We start from the raw sequence: 22,423 nt of genomic DNA, 5'->3' as shown, positions 1-22,423 counted from the left end.
TGTTTACATTTATTCTGAAAATTTTATTAAAAAAATAGACCGAAAATTTCATATGACGATGTCCTCAATATACAAAATATTCGAGTAATAGGAGAATCCCCATGGAAGAGAGGAATTATTACATATATGTAAGAATGCAACTTCATTCATTTTCCAATATGTAGATATACATAAACAATTTCGGCCCTAGGCAGTTTTTTTTTTTTTAAAAAAATTTAGCAATGTAATTTCTTCGTCCTATTAAAAAACAAGTGAAATAATTTCACAAGTTGGCATACCAAGAGATGAATAGAGGTTTCATGTATAAAATAAGAAAAGTGGACAAAGAAAGCTTCAACTGTGACTTATTCATTCTTTACTATTACATGGTTGCACAAATCAATAAATATGGCCAATAGTTGAATGTTTATGAGGGAAAAACAATACCAAGCCCATGATTCTATATACCACACAAATAGCAAAACTTCACCTCGTCTATTTTGTTTACATTCAGGTGAATATTTTTTTACCAAAATCACGTATAATTACACGAATATGCATACCGGAAACCTCGTGAAACATTTTACAAGGTTTTTCTTTCCGTTTTCTGTACAGCAGCCATATTCCATAAAGCTGGAACAGCACCTCTTATTTCTGAGCATAAGCCTGTGCAACATCCACTTTTAACAACTGTTAACAAACATGTGCTATATTTTCGCCCAAAATCAAGTATCAATATACTGCCACTAATTTCTAAACTTGAAAGATGTGAGCCCAATTAGAGTTGCCCCCGAGCTTTTGACTAAAAGAAATACAAAAGTCAAGATCCAACTCGGTTGAGAATCGATGTTTTTTAAGCTCAAACTCAAGTAAGTTTTCTGTAATTTGAGCTCGCTTTTGAAATAATAGATATTTTAGGGCATAGTTCGAACACTGATGAAAATTTCCTATATCTTTTTAAAGAAATAATTTTTTTATTTAAATTATGAATACACAGGGAATAAAATAATACTTTAACCACGTTATGACTTGAGCTTGGAACTGTAACATTTAAACTTGACTCGAGATCAACAGAGTTTTAGCCGAGCTACTAGTGATCAGAATTAGGCAAACAACAGATTTAACTCTATGCCATCTAAATATATAACTAAGAGACGTCATCATTGCAATCTCACCGACTGATGCATGTTCCTCGTTATCGTGATGATTCCCAAAAACACTTCACTCAAAGGGAGAGGAGAAGGGAAAACAGGGTCGGTAGAAGCTAGGTACAAGAAAAACTTTTGGTGCAATTTAATGCTAATCTTTTGGCACAATTCAGTAATCTGGGATGTGGTCTTGCCCTTTTCTTGAATATATTAAAGGGTGATCAAAGAAACATGTTGCAATAGTAAAAAGTAAGGATACCTCAGGAGAGCAACTTTGTCGATATATTGTTTGATTGCGCGTATCGGCAACGATTTCACACGCTATTTTTGTCTGTAACAGATAATAGATAGTTAATTACATGTTAAGGCACATTTGAGTTCGATCTGCAATTAATGCATTCACCAAGAAATTCGAGAATACAGTAGAAGCTGACTCATGTTATGCACGACTAATGGGACCAGTCAAAATTTATTCCACGGGTAACATATCAAAAGTATACCTGGTAATTGGTATCAATATTGAACAAGTCCGCAACTTCGTAAAACAACTTTTCTACCCTGTTACAAATTACATACTTTACCAAAATAACCAAAAGCAATTAAAAGGATATTGTATCAGAGCATGTGTTCCATTCATTTATGCCTTTTATTCTTAATGATTAATGCCATCATGATCCCTCAATACGAAAATCCTACCTAACTGCCAGTCCAACAGGTGATTTTATTTTTCAGAATCATGCATAATTTTTTCTCCAAACACGATAGCTACTACTAAAAAAACAAGACCAGGCAACCAAATTATTGGGGCTTCATACCAGACTAAGGAGATGTTATAGAGGAAGATTCAACCTTTTTTCTGTCCATCTTCCTAGCATTGTCGGCTTACAACTGCATAATTCCCCTATCAATTCATATCTCTTTCTTTTATCAGTTATCCGCACATCATCCAGAGCAAAACTTATACTTGTTTTCAAGCAACATACATTTTTTTTTTCCTGCTTTAGCCTCCTAAAAAGAAAGAATGACACACAGAGCCTAACATTTATGACCATTTCAAGTAGTGTTGTAAATGGTGGTAGGCGGTGGTGGAGCGGTCACTGAACGCCTAATACCTAGGCAGTGAAATTTTTTCTACTATTTTTCATACATGATTATTTATAATCATGCAATATACGCATTAATTAATATGGGTGATTGAGTAGGCTATTATTGTTTCAATAGATATGGTATAATGTATTAATAACAAGGTTTTTAAAATTATGTTGACTTTTGACCGCCTGACCCACCCCCGGCTCACCTTTGACTGCCTACAGAACCGCCTAAGGCAGTCGATGGCCACACCTCCCGCCTGGGCGGCCGCCTCGATCGCCATTTAGAACATTGATTTAAATAAATTTGAACCATACAATCTTTGAAATCTCTGGTTAGTCATTAATAATGCCACCTAAACCTGGCACTATGCCAAAAAAGCTCTCTTCTACTGTGGAGGATCAAAAGATTCTCTCCATTATCCCACTTGAAGGCTTGAAGCTAAATGCACCAAGTTTGAGAAGCCAACAAAGTTAAAAGGTTTGCTTAAAAAAAAAAAAAAGAAACAAAGTTAGCGTTTTCTTTAAAACTAATCAAAAATTACTTTCAATAAATGAAACATCAAAGGCTTCTTAGCAGACAAGTGACTGCGATTCTAACGAACGCGATCAAAAGTTATACCCACCATCTTGGCAGTAAATTTACGTTCCCAAAAATGGGGAAAAGCCAGGATCACACGTATTTTCCCCAGCCCTGAATGCGTGTTTGAAGTGAAGGGGTATGGATAAGGTAAACAGGTACAGATCCCAAACTTTTTAAGGGTTGATTGTATAGCTTAAAAGATTCACATTATATCTCAAAACTGATGGTCAATAAATTGGGACAAATTGTTATTCCATGAAAAGTTTAGGCTCATCGAAACAAATCCACAAAACAAGAATACTTTCATTTCATTGGCTGTTTCAGTTTGGTAAAATAAAGATTTTACCTTCAAAGGCAAGTCAAAGCAAAAAACCCTGAGCTTCCCATCAATCTGGGTCTCTGTGTCGAACATAATCTCGCCTTTAGCCAAATCCTCCAAAAACAGAATCACATCGCTCGTGATCTCCACCCGTTCCAGCTGGAGCGTGGCGTTCACGTAGGACGACGACCTCGCCGTTATATTCCCACCAACCGATGTGACATCCCCTAGCTTCTTCCCCCTATACCCGATCGAGACCACCGACGAATCGTACTGAATTGAGTAGAAATCTTGATTACGAATCCTAACGGTGAGGTTCAACGTCACATCGATTGAGACTTTGGGGCGCATGTGGAAACGGAGACGATCGAAGCGGAGGCGAACAACAGAGAGCTCGGGGTCAAATGGCCAGAGGAGATACAAAGCAGCAGCGAGGAAGATAAGTACGGTGGCGCAGCTGACGAGACCCCGGCGGCATGATTTGCGAAGGAGACGGTGGTGGTTGGGCGGCGGATAAGGAGGTAAAACGAATACGTATTGGGGTTGGGTGGGTTGAGTTTCGGAAGGAAGGAGTGGCTGGTGAAACGACGATGCATCGCCGTGTTTCGCCGCCGTCATCTTTGAAGGATGCGTGTGTGATTTAATTATGGCAAACACACATATATACAGATGAGGTGGCGTTACCGGCTATTTAATGGATTAGTTATCATTTGTTGCTGTGAAAATAAGATTAGTCATAATTTTTTATTCATCTTATATTAATGGTGGAATATAATTAGGACATGTCCCGTAACCTCCTTTCTATACAATTTTCGAAAAGAATCGGATTTCTTGACTTGTTTCGGACCTGAGCATTCAAAATCCCTTCGAATAGAAAGAAAAAATCTCGAAATTTTTTTCATGTTAAACATTTCGTTTAAAAAACAAAAAAAATTATATTATTTTTTTTAATAAAATGCTATCTGGATAGCTCGAAATGACAGGCTATGGGATAACATATCTCAACTAGCAGAACGAGTTGTTCTCAACTCTCTTGATACTTTACACTTGTGGATTTATGGGCAAAAACTAGAGCCTCACCTAGTGGTCCAATCTGAGTCAAATTCAACGAGAACTTGGAGAAAGTCAAACCCGCCATATGTGAAATTCAACGTCGATGCTGGATTCACCTAAGGAAATCATTTGCAATTAGCATGATTATTAGAGATTCTAACGAAACTTTTTTGGCCTGCAAATCAAGCAATCATCACGGAACGACATTGGTTAAGGAGGTGGAAGCTCTAGCTATTCGAGAGGCGCTCAGTTGGGTCAAGAGGCTCGGCACCCCTTTAAATAGACATTGATCGAAACCTCCGATTGCACGATCGGAGCTTCCGATCCGATCAGAGCGTTCGATCCCCTGCTTTCGATCCCTATCAGCGAACCATGTGTCGAACAATGGCTGGTTGCCGACAGCCCGATCGGAGCTTCCATTCATGTTTCGGAGCTTCCAATCTCTCCGACGTCATTGCTTACATAATATTTCTGGCAGTGGGCCCTGGTGACGATCGGAGTCTCCAATCTGAGTTTGAAGCTTTCAATCTCAACTCAGATTCTGAACCCTGTTCGGAGCTTCCATTCTATTTGAAGCTTAAAGCTCTTACCGAACCATTCCCGATCATTCTGAATCCATTTTTCAACTCTTTAGACTTATTTGGAAATCCCTTAATCATGTTTTAGCCAATTAAACATAATTAGACACTTTGATTAAGTTAATTTGAGACGTGTTACTACATTCTCCCCAACTTAAGAGAGTTCGTCATCGAAATCAGGACTAGGATAATAGAACACAATGCTGAAACATATTATTACAATATTGCAGTTACAATTTGTGACGCCCGGTGCTAAGGAGGCGGGGAGTGATCGCCGGTGCCAAGAGGTTGCATGGACAATGAGCGGCTCCTGGTAGGCTTCTAGGCGGAGGGAGACATGAATGAACTGATCCCGTGCCGGAATGAGAGGGGATTCTGAGACTGTGTAGGTATGGGACTACATAGTTGAAGAGGGCTTAAAAGATTTCATATGTACTATTCATATCAAGAAGGTACATTTTCTTTTCGGGTTCTCATCATATAAGAACTCCAAAGTTAAGCGTGCTTGACTTGGGGCAATTTTAGGATGGGTGACCTCCTGAAAAATTTCTCAGTGCGTGTGAGTGAGGACATAAGCACGCTGAAAAGACTCGTCTTGATATAGTGGGTCGTTACACAATTACAACTTGACTGCGGAAATAAAATACAGTCAAAACAACTCTAGATGTTCATAACGCATATGACTCTCGATCTCCTAAGTAGTGTGCAACTCATCTGCCATGTACCGACGGAGTAGAGACACGTGGAGCACATTATGAATACCGGAAAGATACGGTGGTAACACCAAACGATAGGCCACATCCCCGACTTTCTCCAAGATCTTGAACGGACCAATGAATCTCGGCGCTAGATTTCCCTTGAAACCAAAACTCATAACCTTCCTAAAATGTGAAACCCGCAAGAAAACATGCTCCCCCGTCTCAAAATGCAAAGGTATGTGCTTGGTATTGCCGTAACTGGCCTGTCTATCCTGTGCAGTCTTGATCGTCTTCTTGGGTTTTGTTCATGCCGCCCGCAGGGTACTTGTAGTAGCCCGTACCCTAATTGAGTAATTAAAGGATTAATGTTAATTAAATAAATTGGGTATCGGACGGATCGGAAGCTCCGAAGGCACGATCGGAAGCTCCGAACAGGATCGGAAGCTCCGATGAGCGATCGGAGGCACCGATGATATTACGTCATCCATGACGTGTGGTTAGATCGGAAGCTCCGATCAGGATCGGAAGCTCCGATCACCCCTATCCGAATTCAACAAGTGATATTTTGACACGTGGCAGATCAGGATCTTCGGAAGCTCCGATGTCAGGATCGGACATTCCTATCGAGGTTCGGACGTTCCGATCGAGGATCGGAAGTTCCGATCGTTGTCTATAAATAGAGGGCCGAGGCTTCATTTCCAATTGCCAATTCCGAGTATTTCCCTCTCCTTTCTAGTCTATTCGAGTTGTTCTAGCCTTCCTAGGCTTGATCCGGTGGTCGGCGAGGCGTTCGGAAGTCGTAGCAGAGTTGTGCCCAAGTTCTGGAGGCATCGACATCAAAGGGCTAACGACGGACGAAGGTATAGCTTTTGCTTCCTATAAATATTTAGGAGTATGCAATAGCTTAGTTAAGGCTTTTAGAACACTTTAATGATAGAAGTATCATTTGGCAATGTAGAGCAGACTATAGGCGTGGACCTAGAGTTGGTAAAGCTTGCACTGATTTGAGGTACGAAAGTACTGTTCGAGATATCCTGACTGAGTATGCATGTATTATGTGACAGCATGGTTTATATGTCATTGATTTATGCTGCATTCATTTGCATACTGAGCTATCTCCTTCGAGATGTCTATTAGTAGGGTTTTTCCCTATCCTGTTAGTGGTTGGACTTCCATCGATTTGGGTCCGGCATATCCACTGGTATTATGGTATGGGAGCCACCTCCTGAAGCGACGGCACAACGTGCTACATACCAGGGTCCGGTCTGTCTCTGTTATCTGATCCTTGACCTCGAGTTTATAGGAAGTTCACTTTGCATGCATGTATACTCATACTCTCGTACTGAGCATCTTATGCTCACGTCTCGTACTCTGTGTTTCTGGACACCATATTCCATGTGGCAGGTTTGCGATTGGACGAGGCGGGTGGATCCAGTAGGGGCTAGTCAGTGGTTGACCAGCTGGAGCTTCGTCTAGGTTTTATTTCTGTTGTTTTGAGGTTGATACAGCTATTCGATTTGGTTGTATAATATTTGGATAAATTACAGATTCCTTTCCTTGGGATTGTATTTATTTATGGGTTTCGCAAGATTATTCTGATATCTATTTTAATTAAGTTAATTGCATGCCTAAGTTCTGTTAGTAGGTGATCCGGGTAAGGGTCACTACATTTATGGTATTAGAGCATGCAAAAGTATTCTTGGGATTTAGTCTCATCATGAGGTATTTTTGTAGATGGCAAATCGTGATGACCAGAGTTCTCATGGCAGTATTGGTGGGCGTTGGGGTGATGCCGACCGAGAGCATCATCGAGAACGGCGTCATCGTCATCATGACGACGAGCGTTTCACTGTACGTCGATTCTTAGCTATGGGTCCTAAGCCCTTAGTTGGAGGTGAGTCTCCGGAGGATGCGTAAAATTGGTTAGACCGCATGGAGACGACTTTTCAGACTTTCCACTGCACCGAAGAGCAGAAGATGGAGACCCTTGGCTATCTTCTGGATGGGAGAGCCCGTAGGTGGTGGAGGTTTACTTCTGCACCCTTTATTGCGGCGAGAGGAGTGGCCACCTGGGCCGAGTTCCGCACAGCTTTCCAAAAGCGATATTTTCCTCCTGCACTCCTGTTGGTTAACCATGTTTAGATCAATTGAATCGATACCCGGTGCAGCGGAAGTTTAAAATTTTATTTTTCTTTGATATGAAACAATTTCATATCATGGGTATCAAAACGTTTAACGATTAAATCACACAAGTAAAATAAATAATAATTAATTAAATATTTTACCTCCAATCTCGAAGCGAGATTATGGACACCAACAGAATTTAATCTGCTCTTCTTGTATATCCCGGGAACCGATGGCATCACGATCAATCACCGGAATTAGGTCCACGAACAGAAAACAGAAACCCTCTGATTGACTGCACTAGAAATCAATCAGAATTTTTACGTAGAGAATAAACAGATATGATCTGTTAATTCAGAATTGTAATTTTTCACAAAAATCACAAGTCTGAATTTTCTCCGGGAGGGACAAGGATTTCGAAAAACCCTTAGAATATTTATATTGTAATTTCGAAAATTATAAGACACAAAGTGTTTGATTTTCGAACCCAACACCTCTATTTATAGATAATTTCTAGTTATAATTGTATCAGGACTCTAACTCCTTAAAGCCCACAATCCATAACTTAAGCCCAACAAGCCAAGCTCGTTGTTATAGAAATTAATATAAAATTCATCGTGACTCCGATTGATAAACTGATTTCACCAATGTGCACAGAAACCATTTCTGCATCTTTTAGAGTCAAGATAATTTTTCTGAATCCGAATTCAGTGATTTCCAAAAATGCCCATCACTATGTCATTTTAGGAAATTCCACTCCCTTTAGTTGAGAAATCCAATTTCTCTTTCATTAAATTTAACTCTTTAAATTTAACTATCTCTACGGGGTTTTAGTAATCCATTAATTGTGTAACCCTCAATGGTTCAGGAATACAGCTAGGCGTGGGCTCACAACTCCTTGTGACTCGGAACAACAATTTCCGACTTACCCAACGAATCATGGTAAGAGCGTCTAGCAACATCGCCCCATGATTCCCTAGGTATTACTGATAGTGCCTGCAAGAACCAGTAGATTTTGGTTAGCGTACAGTACGGTCCCTTCAACCAAATATCCCGATCGAATCAACAACCATTGGTGCATCGAGAGTCGTTCGAGATTCGATAACTATGCACAACATCTTGGAGATCTATTAGTGACATCGCATGTGTTACTAGGATAACCATTAACCTAAAACACATCATGTACTCTGGCCAGAGATTCGTCACACTAATATCTCCTCAGATCGCATAGGATATCCACACTCGCAAGTATGTGGTGAATCCTTGACAACAAAGCATCGACTCCTATATGCGTCGTAACTGTACCCAATCCCGACACCTGATGACCCCCATAGAGTCGGTAAATGAGTCAAAGCACAGTACTAGCATATAGAGTCTCAATGATGTTTCAAGTAATAAGGACTAATGGTGTACAACCAAAAACGCGGACTTTATCCACTCGATAAGTGATAACCACTTGGAAAGTCCGAATAGGGTAGTTCGATCATTCATCATATGAATATCCATTTGCATGCTTCGAACATCTCTATGTTCCCTACCAATGAAACGTGATACTCTGCATCGCAAATGCTAGTCTCAAACTCGAGCGATCCTTATCCTTATTTTCGGACGGCTCAATCGACTAGGAACTGTTTAGAATATACAGTGACTATAAGATGTGTTTCATGATAGTCATCCCCATGTACTACCACATCTTACATACACTATAGTATATTCAAGGTCTTTATCAAAACAACAATAGTATATCACAATATAACAATATGAAGAAAGATAAAGTCATTGCCATTAATAAAATGTAAATTATATTAAACAAAGATTGTTTACACAAAGAGTCATAAAAGCCCTTAGCCACAAGTTGGATATCCGGGCACCCACTCTTTCAATCTCCCACTTGCCCTAAAGCCAACTAGTCATATTACGTAATCCCATTGCTTCGCGATGTTTGTCAAACAATGGTCCTGGAAAGGGCTTCGTAAGCGGATCAGCGATATTGTCTGCAGAGGCCACTCTCTCGACTGTAATGTCTCCTCTTTACACGATCTCCCGGATGATGTGGTATTTCCTTAGTATGTGTTTGGATCTTTGATGAGACCTTGGTTCCTTTGCCTGAGCAACGGCACCAGTGTTGTCGCAGTACACCGGGACTGGACCAACAGATTCTGGAATCACACCCAACTCTTGGATGAATTTCCTCATCCAAACCGCCTCTTTAGCAGCAGCTGATGCTGCAATGTATTCTGCCTCAGTGGTGGAATCTGCTGTGGTGTCTTGCTTGGAACTCTTCCAAGAGACAGTACCGCCATTGAGCACGAATACAAATCCAGAGGTTGATTTCGAGTCATCCACGTCACTTTGGAAGCTAGAGTCGGTGTAGCCTTCCAACTTCAATTCTCTTCCACCATAAACCATGAATATATTCTTAGTTCTTCTCAAGTATTTAAGAATATCCTTCACGGCTTTCCAATGCATTTGACCTGGATTGGCTTGATATCTGCTCGTGATGCTCAGAGCATAGGCCACATCCGATCTAGTAGATATCATCCCATACATGATACTACCTATGGCTGACGCATATGGTATATGTGTCATTTTCTCTATCTCTTCGTCAGTCTTGGGACACATAGACTTGGATAGAGAAACTCCATGACACATAGGTATATGTCCTCTCTTGGACTCATCCATTGAAAACCTTTTCAATATAGTGTCGATGTAGGTTGCTTGAGTGAGTCCTATCATTCTCTTAGATCTATCTCTATAGATCTGTATCCCTAGAATATAGGATGCCTCACCCAAATCCTTCATCGAGAATCTACCTGATAACCATATATTTGTTGACTGCAATATCCCTACGTCATTCCCAATGAGTAGGATGTCATCAACATAAAGTACTAAGAATGTTACCGCATCCTTAACTACTTTCTTGTACACGCATGGTTCCTCCGGGTTCTTGATGAAACCAAAATCCTTTATTGTTTCATCAAATTTCTGGTTCCAACTTCTTGATTCTTGTTTTAGACCATAAATTGATCTCTGAAGCTTGCATACCTTATGCTCGCTTCCCATGGAGGTGAATCCTTCAGGCTGCATCATATAGATTTCTTCCTTAATGTTTCCATTAAGAAATGCAGTCTTCACATCCATTTGCCATATCTCATAGTCATACCATGCTGCTATGGCAATTAGGATTCTTATGGACTTGAACATTGCGACTGGTGAAAAGGTTTCATCATAGTCAACTTCTTGTCTTTGAGTATAACCTTTTGCAACCAATCGTGCCTTATAGGTCAACACCTTGCCATCAGGCCCAAGTTTTCTTTTGTAAATCCATTTACATCCTATTGGAACAATTCCATCGGGAGGATCTACTAAAGACCAAACTTGGTTTGAATGCATCGAGTCTATTTCCGACTGCATTGCTTCAAGCCATAAATTAGAATCCGCATCAGAAATTGCTTCCTTGAAGTTTCTTGGATCACATCCAATATCGGGTTCACTTTGATCCCCTTCAAGAAGAAGACCATATCTAACAGGAGGCCTGGAAGTCCTCTCGGATCTTCTAGCAATAGGCGTGTCTTGTGATGATTCTTGAGGTGTAGGATCGTTAATTTGTATTTCGGGTTCTTCTCGAATTTCTTCGAGTTCCATCATCTTGCCTTTCTTATCCAATAAGAATTCCTTCTCCAAGAAGGTGGCATTCCTTGAAACAAACACCTTTGTTTCAGCAGGATGATAGAAATAATATCCGATTGAATTCTTCGGATACCCCACAAAATAACATAAGATGGATCGACTATCCAACTTATCTCCCACTGTCTGCTTCACGTAAGCAGGACATCCCCAAATCCTCAAGTACGAATACTTAGGATCTTTGCCATTCCATAACTCGTATGGTTTTTTATCTACTGCTTTAGTGTGAAAGTTGTTCAACAACAAAACAGCCGTTTCAAGCGCGTAGCCCCAAAATGATGGTGGGAGCTCAGTGAAGCTCATCATGGATCGAACCATGTCCAACAAGGTTCTATTACGATGCTCCGAAACACCATTCAGCTGTGGTGTCATAGGAGGAGTCCACTGAGAGAGAATCCCATTCTCTTTTAGATAGTCCAAAAACTCGGCACTTAAGTATTCTCCACCACGATCCGATCGAAGTGCCTTAATACTTTTGCCTAGTTTGTTTTCTACTTCAGCCTTGAATTCTTTGAACTTTTCAAATGCTTCAGACTTATATTTCATTAAATATAAATACCCATACCTTGAATAATCATCAGTAAAGGTAATGAAGTAGGTGTGGCCAAATTGAGTACCAATTCTAAATGGACCACAAACATCTGTATGGATCAAATCCAACAGATTTTGACTACGCTCAGGTTTCCCCTTGAATGGAGATTTAGTCATTTTTCCTTTCAGGCAGGATTCACAAGTAGGTAGAGAGTTAATATCAGACATATCAAACATGCCCTGTCCCACTAGCTTGTTCATCCTCCTTGAGGAAATATGACCTAGCCTAGCATGCCAAAGATTTGCCGGGTTTTGACTATCGTTTTTCCTTTTATTTGTTGTTACCGGTTTATCGACATAATTCATTGAAACGTCTTTTAATTTTAAGTTATATAGATCATTTTCAAGTTGTCCATTTCCAATCAAACATTCATTCTTGTAAATATTGCAAATCACATTCACAAAATTGCAAGAATAACCATCTCTATCAAGTATAGAAATAGAAATAATTTTTTTGACCAAATCCGAAACATACAAAACATCTCTCAAAAATAACTTAAAATTTTTTTGCAAAATTAAATAAATGTCTCCTATCGCTTTTGCTTCGACTCTTGAACCATTCCCGAGTCTCAGTTGGGTCTCACCCATCCTTAGCTTACGACTTCTTGTCATCACCTGCAAATCATTGCAAATGTGAGATCCACATCCGGTATCCAATACCCAAGAAGAAGTATTAAGAGAAACATTTATTTCAATGTAAAACATACCCTTTTCAGTTCGCAACTGATCGAGGTATTCCTTGCAGTTACGTTTCCAATGACCGGGCTTCTTGCAGTAATGGCAAACGTTTTCATCCTTCTTCTCATATGAAACATTGGCCTTCCCCTTCTTATTCGGTACACTCTTCTTGGGCGGGACAGAACGCTTCTTACCCTTTCCACTTGGCCCCTTCTTCGAGTTAGAAGAGGACCCAACCAAGAGTACTGGTTTATCCTTCTTTAGTGTGGCTTCATATGTGACAAGCATATTGACCATCTCTTCAAGGGTGGCCTCTATCTTGTTCATGTTGAAGTTCACCACAAAACCATCATACGATGAAGGAAGTGAAAGGAGTAACAAGTCCGAGCTGAGTTCATGCTCCAAAGTCAAGTCGAGTGTTACCAACTTTTCAATGAGCCCAATCATGCGCACCCCATGCTCACGGACAGAAGTCCCCTCTCGCATGCGGCTTGTCATGAGCTCTCTGACAGTGGCATAACTCTCCGACCTTGACTGAGCTCCAAATAGCTCCTTGAGTGCTTTGTGAATGTCAGAAGCATTCACGGCATCCTCAAATCGCCTCTGGAGTTCATCAGACATCGAAGCCTGCATGTAGCATTTGGCCTTGATATCATGGTCCCACCATAAATCAAGTTTGGCCAACTCTTCCGGACTTGTATTAGCCGGGGCTTCCTTCGGGGGTGGCTTCTCTAACACGTAGAAAGCCTTTTCCGAAGTGAGAATAATCTTTAACTTACGGAACCATTCCGTATAGTTTGCGCTAGTGAGTTTGTTTTGTTCGAGAATTGCAAATAGTGGATTACGCGAATTCATTGTAACGATATACTGAAAAGGAAACAGACAATAATCGGTGATTGTTTAATTAATTTACTAAGACATAAAATATGGCGAATTTTAATTTTATGAATTACACTCCCACTATTTTAACGATTTCACCACCCTCTAGTGAAAACGGGAAACTTTTTCCTTAGTGAAAACATGGAGTCCAATTGACAAATCATAGTCCCGAATAATATCAGCCAACCATAATTTTCAAAAGGTAGAGCCCAATTACTTCCAAAGTAACCCCCATGTATTTACCTCATGTCCAATAAGGGCCCAATAATATGACGCCATTTATTGTGACATGTCAAGATGACCCATCAATATTAAGTTGTGATGGACGGTCGCCATGTGGATCCCCCAATAATATGAGCCGATCCCATGGGAGTTCCACCCAACTTACAACATTTGTCGATCCAATGTACAGCTTTCCGACGAACGGGGCCCCCCAATAATATGAGCCGAACCATATCCGTGGGTAGCATCTCATACACTGATCGTTGATGGAAGGTAGGAAAATTTAAACAATATTTAAATTACCTTTTATTAATCTTGATATAAATTTTAAATCATATTTAAAATGAGGGATTTTTAATTTTTAAAATTTGTCTCATCATTCATTTTTATGTATGCTTGCGGGATTCATACAATTTGTTCTAAACATGCATACATCAATAATATCAAATATTATTTAAGGATGATCGATCTCATTATCTATTCGACCCGTGGTTGCCAATCACGAGTCTAAGTCCAATCCTAGGTAATATGCAGGTATGCAATGCAATCCTATTACATTGAGCTTCCAATTTACATTTATTCAGTCTTCATTGTCTGCTGGGCCCACCATTTCTTCAAATCTTTGTCTCCCACTAAGTCTAATAAATTTACAATAAATTTCGATGACAAATATAGGATACATTTGTAGGGGTGGGAACGGGCCATAAACCAGGCCCACTTTTATTACATATGACAATCATATTGGGCTATAAACCAAGCCCATTAATAAACACCAACAACAATAAGACAAATGTAAATTCCTAACATACACCTACAAAATTGGTTATGGTAATCGATCATCCCATTATCCAATTTTAAATTCAAAATTTAAATAATTGGATAAACATGCTGTGGCATCATAATTTAAAAGATAAAATCATATTTTATCTTATCCATCCATAAGATCACATCTTATCATCAATTGTACCAAAATAATCAATTTTCAAAATTCAATTTAACGGATAAAATATTTAAATTTTCCAAAAATTCAAATTTATCCAAAATCAATTTTAAAAATTTCGGACTCGAACAATTCGATCCGATGCCTCGTGATCTTATCAAAAATTTTTTTCGATCGGATCAAACACTAGAATTTCAAAAATTCAAAATTTTCAAAAATCAATTTTTAATTTTTCCGGGCTGCCCGGGACAATCCCGGGCAGCCCGTGCCCTGACCGGGCGCGGGCTGGGCAGCCCGCCGCTGCCCATTGGGCAGCGACGATTGCTGCCCTTTTTTCTTGCCCGTCAGAAAAATAAAATTTTTGATTTTTTTTAAAAATATGTTTTGTTTCAAAAACCCGAGGCCAAAATTTTTTGTACAATTGATTAATTTAATCGTTTGATCTGAGCAACTTGGCTCTGATACCACTGTTGGTTAACCGTGTTCAGATCAATTGAATCGATACCCGGTGCAGCGAAAGTTTAAAATTTTATTTTTTTTTGATATGAAACAATTTCATATCATGGGTATCAAAACGTTTAACGATTAAATCACACAAGTAAAATAAATAATAATTAATTAAATATTTTACCTCCAATCTCGAAGCGAGATTATGGACACCAACAGAATTTAATCTGCTCTTCTTGTATATCCTGGGAACCGATGGCGTCACGATCAATCACCGGAATAAGGTCCACGAACAGAAAACAGAAACCCTCTGATTGACTGCACTAGAAATCAATCAGAAGTTTTGCGTAGAGAATAAACAGATATGATCTGTTAATTCAGAATTGTAATTTTTCACAAAAATCACAAGTCTGAATTTTCTCCGGGAGGGACAAGGATTTCGAAAAACCCTTAGAATATTTATATTGTAATTTCGAAAATTATAAGACACAAAGTGTTTGATTTTCGAACCCAACACCTCTATTTATAGATAATTTCTAGTTATAATTGTATCAGGACTCTAACTCCTTAAAGCCCAGAATCCATAACTTAAGCCCAACAAGCCAAGCCCGTTGTTATAGAAATTAATATAAAATTCATCGTGACTCCGATTGATAAACTGATTTCACCAATGTGCACAGAAATCATTTCTGCATCTTTTAGAGTCAAGATAATTTTTCTGAATCCGAATTCAGTGATTTTCAAAAATGCCCATCACTATGTCATTTTAGGAAATTCCACTCCCTTTAGTTGAGAAATCCAATTTCTCTTTTATTAAATTTAACTCTTTAAATTTAACTATCTCTACGGGGTTTTAGTAATCCATTACTTGTGTAACCCTCAATGGTTCAGGAATACAGCTAGCCGTGGGCTCACAACTCCTTGTGACTCGGAACAACAATTTCCGACTTACCCAACGAATCATGGTAAGAGCGTCTAGCAACATTGCCCCATGATTCCCTAGGTATTATTTATAGTGCCTGCAAGAACCAGTAGATTTTGGTTAGCGTACAGTACGGTCCCTTCAACCAAATATCCCGATCGAATCAACAACCATTGGTGCATCGAGAGTCGTTCGAGATTCGATAACTATGCACAACATCTTGGAGATCTATTAGTGACATCGCATGTGTTACTAGGATAACCATTAACCTAAAACACATCATGTACTCTGGCCAGAGATTCGTCACACTAATATCTTCTCAGATCGCATAGGATATCCACACTCGCAAGTATGTGGTGAATCCTTGACAACAAAGCATCGACTCCTATATGCGTCGTAACTGTACCCAATCTCGACACCTGATGACTCCCATAGAGTCGATAAATGAGTCAAAGCACAGTACTATCATATAGAGTCTCAATGATGTTTCAAGTAATAAGGACTAATGGTGTACAACCAAAAACGCGAACTTTATCCACTCGATAAGTGATAACCACTTGGAAAGTCCAAATAGGGTAGTTCGATCATTCATCATATGAATATCCATTTGCATGCTTTGAACATCTCTATGTTCCCTACCAATGAAACGTGGTACTCTGCATCGCAAATGCTAGTCTCAAACTCGAGCGATCCTTATCCTTATTTTCGGACGGCTCAATCGACTAGAAACTGTTTAGAATATACAGTGACTATAAGATGTGTTTCATGATAGTCATCCCCATGTACTACCACATCTTACATACACTATAGTATATTCAAGGTCTTTATCAAAACAACAATAGTATATCACAATATAACAATATGAAGAAAGATAAAGTCATTGCCATTAATAAAATGTAAATTATATTAAACAAAGATTGTTTACACAAAGAGTCATAAAAGCCCTTAGCCACAAGTTGGCTATCCGGGCACCCACTCTTTCAACTCCGTCAGTCGAAGGCAGGCGAGTTACTGAGTCTGCGACATGGAGCCATCTCTATCGATGAGTATTAGCAGAGGTTCTTTGATTTGCTATCCTATTGCCCCGAGATTGCTGATAGCTCAGAGATGAAGTATAATCTGTTCCTTCAGGGCCTTAACCCTGAGATCCATGACCGTGTGGCGGTTGGTGATGACATGTCCTACGAGGGTTTGGTGAGCCGTTGTCACCAGGCGAAGGACAGCATTCGACGGAACAGGTCCTTCCCTCAATCGAGGCCTGCTAGTTCTTTGGGTCCCCGTGCCCAATCTTTCAAGAGGTCTGGATCTACTTCTTCCTCTGGTTCTGGAGGTGTTGTCCGTTACGGTAAGAAGGACAAGTGTGATCACTGTGGGAAGAACCATCCATCCGACAAGTGTCGTAGAGCTTCTGGAGCTTGTTTCCGTTGTGGAGAGACTGGTCATATTCGGAGGGATTGTCCACTGTCTGGGGGAGGCGGTTCTGGTTCTGGTTCAGGATCAGGTTCTCAGGCCACCGTTCAGCAGAGGTCGCAGGTACAGCCTGCTGGGAGTTCTCATTTGAGGCCACGAGCTTCTGGCCAGCTGTTTGCCTTGAGGCATGATCAGGCAGTGGAGGAGAATGAGAAAGTCATCGCAGGTACATTTCTGCTTTATGGTATACATGCTCTTGTACTTATTGACACTGGTGCATCTCATTCCTTTATTTCTGCACGTTTTGTTAAGAGGCATAAGTTACCATGTATTACACTAGACGTAGTGATGTCTGTTTCTACTCCGACGGGTCAATCTGCTTTGGCTAAGCGTCTAGTGATGAGTTGCCCTTTAAAATTCGAGGGTAACATTTTGATTTCGAATCTCATGGTCCTGGCGATGGACGACTTTGATTGCATTATGGGAATAGATATGTTGACTACCTATCGAGCTTCAGTGCACTGCTATCAGAGATTAGTATGCTTTCATCCGGAGGGGAGTGAGAGATGGTTTTTCAATGGTGAGGGAGCGCGACCCCCGATGCCTTTGGTATCAGCTTTGAGAGCCTGTCGAGCTCTAGAGTCTGGCGGGGAAGGCTACCTTATCTATGCAGTTGATTTGTCCGCTGAGAGTATTGGGATAGAGAGCATTCCTGTTGTGGATGAATTTCCAGATGTATTTCCTGATGAGATTCCGGGTTTTCCTCCTGCTAGGGAAGTCGAGTTTGGCATAGAGTTGATGCCGGGTACTTCACCTATTTCTCGAGCACCGTATCATCTGGCTCCGTCAGAGATGCGTGAGTTGAAGAATCAGCTACAGGATCTTTTGGACAAGGGGTACATTCATCCTAGTGTATCTCCTTGGGGAGCTCCTGTTCTTTTTGTAAAGAAGAAGGATGGGTCAATGCGGCTGTGCATTGACTATCGGCAGCTGAATCGAGTCACTGTGAAGAACAAGTATCCGTTGCCTCGTATTGATGACTTGTTTGATCAGCTGCTGGGCATATCAGTTTACTCCAAGATTGACTTGAGATCTGGGTATCATCAGTTGAGAGTCCGTGATCAGGACGTAGCCAAGACTGCATTCCGTACTCGCTATGGGCATTACAAGTTCCTAGTGATGCCATTTGGTTTGATTAATGCGCCGGCTATATTCATGGATTTGATGAACCGTGTCTTCAGGGAGTATTTGGACAAGTTTGTCGTGGTCTTCATTGACAACATCTTGGTGTATTTGATTAATACGGAAGAGCATGTTTCTCACTTGCAGTTGGTACTGCAAACTCTTCGAGATGAGCAGTTGTACGCCAAGCTGAGCAACTGTGAGTTCTGGATGGATAGAGTGGTCTTTCTTGGCCATATCATATCCAGGGAGGGGATTTCTGTTGATCCAAGCAAGATTGAAGCGGTACTTAATTGGTCGCATCCGACGACAGTTGCTGAGATCCGTAGTTTTTTGGGTCTAGCAGGGTATTATCGTCTCTTCATTCTGAACTTCTCTCAACTAGCTCGACCTTTGACGCAGCTTACCCGCAAGGGTGTGGATTTCGAGTGGTCCTCCAAGTGTGAGGAGAATTTCTGTGAGCTTTGATGGTGGTTGACTTCTGCGCCGGTGTTGGCATTACCGTCAAGATCTAGAGGGTATGTGGTATACACGGATGCTTCTCTTCAGGTGTTAGGTTGTGTTCTGACTCAGAATGGGCATGTGATCGCATACGCTTCTAGACAGCTAAAGCTTCACGAGGACAACTACCCAGTTCATGATTTGGAATTGGCAGCCATTGTGTTCGCTTTGAAGATCTGGCGTCATTATCTGTATGGCGAGAAATTTGAGATCTTCACCGACCATAAGAGTCTCAAGTATTTGTTCACTCAAGCAGAGTTGAACATGAGGCAGAGACGTTGGATGGACTTGCTTAAGGACTATGATTGCGAGATAAAGTACCATCCGGGAGCTGCTAATCTCACCGCTGATGCCTTGAGTCGCAAGGTGCGACTATCTGCACTTCAGACATGTTCGATGTCTAGTGCGATTAGTGACTGTTGTACTTCAGGTTATACCTTCAAGCATAAGAAAGGTATGCAGAGTATCCAGATGTTTGCGATATTATCTGAGCCAGCTTTGTATTCGCGGATCCGAGATGCTCAGATGTCTGATTCGAAGACCCAGCATTTAGCTCGTTTAGCTAACGAGGGTAGCTCGTCTAGATTTCATTATCAGTCAGATGGCTTTCTGTGTTTGTCTAGTAGGCTTGTGATTCCGCAGGATGAAGAGTTGCGAGAGGAGATTTTGTCTCAGACACATCGCACTAAGTTGAGTATTCATCCTGGGAGCAACAAGATGTACAAGGATCTACGTACTCGTTTCTGGTGGAAAGGAATGAAACGCAGTGTTTATCAGTTTGTTTCGAGATGTTTGGTGTGTCAACAGGTCAAGGCAGAGCACCGACGACCTGGAAGATTGCTTCACAGTCTGCCTATTCCTGAATGGAAATGGGAGTTTATCACAATGGAATTTGTGACCCAATTGCCGATATCCCTGAGGAACTGTGATGCTATCTGAGTTGTGGTGGATCGACTCACTAAGTCAGCGCATTTCATTGCCTATAGCCGTGAGTACAATGTGGATCGTATGGCACGGTTGTACATTCAGGAGATCATTCGACTTCATGGAGTGCCTGTGAGCATTGTCAGCGATCGGGACCCCAGGTTTACTTCTAGATTCTGGGGGAGTGTTCAGCGTGCGATGGGTACTACTCTCAGTTTGAGTACTGCCTATCATCCGGAGACTGATGGTCAGTCAGAGTGCACTATCCGTACTTTGGAGGATATGCTTCGAGCGTGCGTTATGGATTTTGGTTCAGCCTGGCAGGATCATTTGCCATTGATCGAGTTCGCATACAACAACAACTATCATACTAGCATTGGGATGGCACCTTTTGAGGCGTTGTACGGGCGACGTTGTCGTACTCCACTCTTCTGGGAAGAAGTGGGGGAGAGATAGGCTGAGGGACCAGAGTTTATCCAGCAGGCGATAAACATTGTTGATCAGATCAAGAAACGGATTAAGACTGCACAGGATCGTCAGGCCAGCTATGCTAATATCAAGCGTAGGCCTTTGCAGTTCGATGTCGGGGAGAAAGTGTTTCTGAGAGTGTCACCTTTCCGCAAGATTCTCAGATTTGGCCTTAAGGGCAAGTTATCTCCCACGTTTATCGGTCCGTTTGAGATCTTGGAGAGCATTGGTGATTTGGCTTATCGACTAGCTTTGCCACCGCATCTTTCCAGTATTCACGACGTGTTCCACGTATCTCTGTTGCGATGGTATGTGGCGGATGAATCTCATATTCTGCAGCGGTCTGAGGTTCAGGTGAATAAGGATTTGACCTATGTTGAGAAACCTATTCGTATCCTGGATTATAAGGATAAGGTTTTACGGAACAAAGTCATTCCTTTGGTCTTAGTTCAGTGGCAGCACCGAGGCACTGAGGAAGCTACTTGGGAGCTTGAGGACAGGATGCGTGAGGACCATCCTGAGTTGTTTTGATTTCATTATTAAGTTGTATTCAGTTGCAAACTCTGTAAATGTTTGATCTAAATAAAGAATGTTTCTGATTTATGTATTACATTCAGTACTTAAGATCTGATTTCGAGGACGAAATATCTTAAGTGGGGGAGAATGTAGTAGCCCGTACCCTAATTGAGTAATTAAAGGATTAATGCTAATTAAATAAATTGGGTATCGGACGGATCGGAAGCTCCGAAGGCATGATCGGAAGCTCCGAATAGGATCGGAAGCTCCGATGAGCGATCGGAGGCACCGATGATATTACGTCATCCATGACGTGTGGTTAGATCGGAAGCTCCGATCAGGATCGGAAGCTCTGATCACCCCTATCCGAAGTCAACAAGTGATATTTTGACACATGGCAAATCAGGATCTTCGGAAGCTCCGATGTCAGGATCGGACGTTCCGATCGAGGTTCGGACATTCCGATCGAGGATTGGAAGTTCCGATCGTTGTCTATAAATAGAGGGCCTAGGCTTCATTTCCAATTGCCAATTCCGAGTATTTCCCTCTCCTTTCTAGTCTATTCGAGTTGTTCTAGCCTTCCTAAGCTTTACCCGGTGGTCGGTGAGGCGTTCGAAAGTCGTAGCAGAGTTGTGCCCAAGTTCTGGAGGCATCGACATCAAAGGGCTAACGACGGACGAAGGTATAGCTTTTGCTTCCTATAAATATTTAGGAGTATGCAATAGCTTAGTTAAGGCTTTTAGAGCACTTTAATGATAGTAGTATCATTTGGCAGTATAAAGCAGACTATAGGCATGGACCTAGAGTTGGTAGAGCTTGCACTGATTTGAGGTAAGAAAGTACTGTTCGAGATATCCTGACTGAGTATGCATGTATTATGTGACTGCATGGTTTATATGTCATTGATTTATGCTGCATTCATTTGCATACTGAGCTATCTCCTTCGAGATGTCTGTTAGTAGGGTTTTTCCCTATCCTGTTAGTGGTTGGACTTCCATCGATTTGGGTCCGACATATCCACTGGTATTATGGTATGGGAGCCACCTCCTGAAGCGACGGCACATCGTGCTACATACCAGGGCCCGGTCTGTCTCTGTTATCTGATCCTTGACCTCGAGTTTATAGGGAGTTCACTTTGCATGCATGTATACTCATACTCTCGTACTGAGCGTCTTATGCTCACGTCTCGTACTCTGTGTTTCTGGACTCCCTATTCCATGGGGCAGGTTTGCGATTGGACGAGGCGGGTGGATCCAGGAGGGGCTAGTCAGTGGTTGACCAGCTGGAGATTCGTCTAGGTTTTATTTCTGTTGTTTTGAGGTTGATACAGCTATTCGATTTGGTTGTATAATATTTGGATAAATTACAGATTCCTTTCCTTGGGATTGTATTTATTTATGGGTTCCGCAAGATTATTCTGATATCTATTTTAATTAAGTTAATTGCATGCCTAAGTTCTATTAGTAGGTGATCCGGTTAAGGGTCA

General features: G+C 41.1%; 1 protein-coding gene across 3 annotated transcripts; it reads right to left on the bottom strand.

The window, feature by feature from the left end:
* Positions 1-320: 320 nt before the first annotated feature.
* LOC140880771 (uncharacterized) lies at positions 321-3,808 on the bottom strand. Of its 3 annotated transcripts, XR_012149714.1 has the most exons (4): positions 3,145-3,807; positions 1,628-1,685; positions 1,387-1,458; positions 321-645 (listed from the first exon to the last, which is right to left on the bottom strand). XR_012149714.1 is itself a non-coding variant. In XM_073285520.1 (3 exons), exons 1-3 carry the CDS (start codon positions 3,733-3,735, stop codon positions 628-630), a joined length of 681 nt encoding a protein of 226 aa, XP_073141621.1. In that variant the 5' UTR covers positions 3,736-3,801; the 3' UTR covers positions 321-627. The 3 variants fall into 3 exon arrangements, 2 of the variants coding, with proteins under 2 accessions (XP_073141621.1, XP_073141620.1); XM_073285520.1 differs by lacking the exon at positions 1,628-1,685 and having other exon boundaries at positions 3,145-3,801; XM_073285519.1 differs by lacking the exons at positions 321-645; positions 1,628-1,685 and having other exon boundaries at positions 655-1,458; positions 3,145-3,808.
* Positions 3,809-22,423: the final 18,615 nt, after the last annotated feature.

The sequence above is a fragment of the Henckelia pumila genome, chromosome 2 (assembly GCF_033568475.1).
Source record: "Henckelia pumila isolate YLH828 chromosome 2, ASM3356847v2, whole genome shotgun sequence".
Taxonomy (NCBI): domain Eukaryota; kingdom Viridiplantae; phylum Streptophyta; class Magnoliopsida; order Lamiales; family Gesneriaceae; genus Henckelia; species Henckelia pumila.
Note: the sequence above shows the minus strand (reverse complement) of the source record. Positions and strands in the feature narration are given on the sequence as shown.

Bases quoted from the DNA above. Each gene is read 5' to 3' on its own strand.
- LOC140880771 (XM_073285519.1), bottom strand. From the start codon at position 3,735: ATGACGGCGGCGAAACACGGCGATGCATCGTCGTTTCACCAGCCACTC. The intron at 1,459-3,144 runs GTAAAATCTTTA...TATCTGTTACAG, and splicing joins GCTTTGACTTGCCTTTGAAG to ACAAAAATAGCGTGTGAAAT.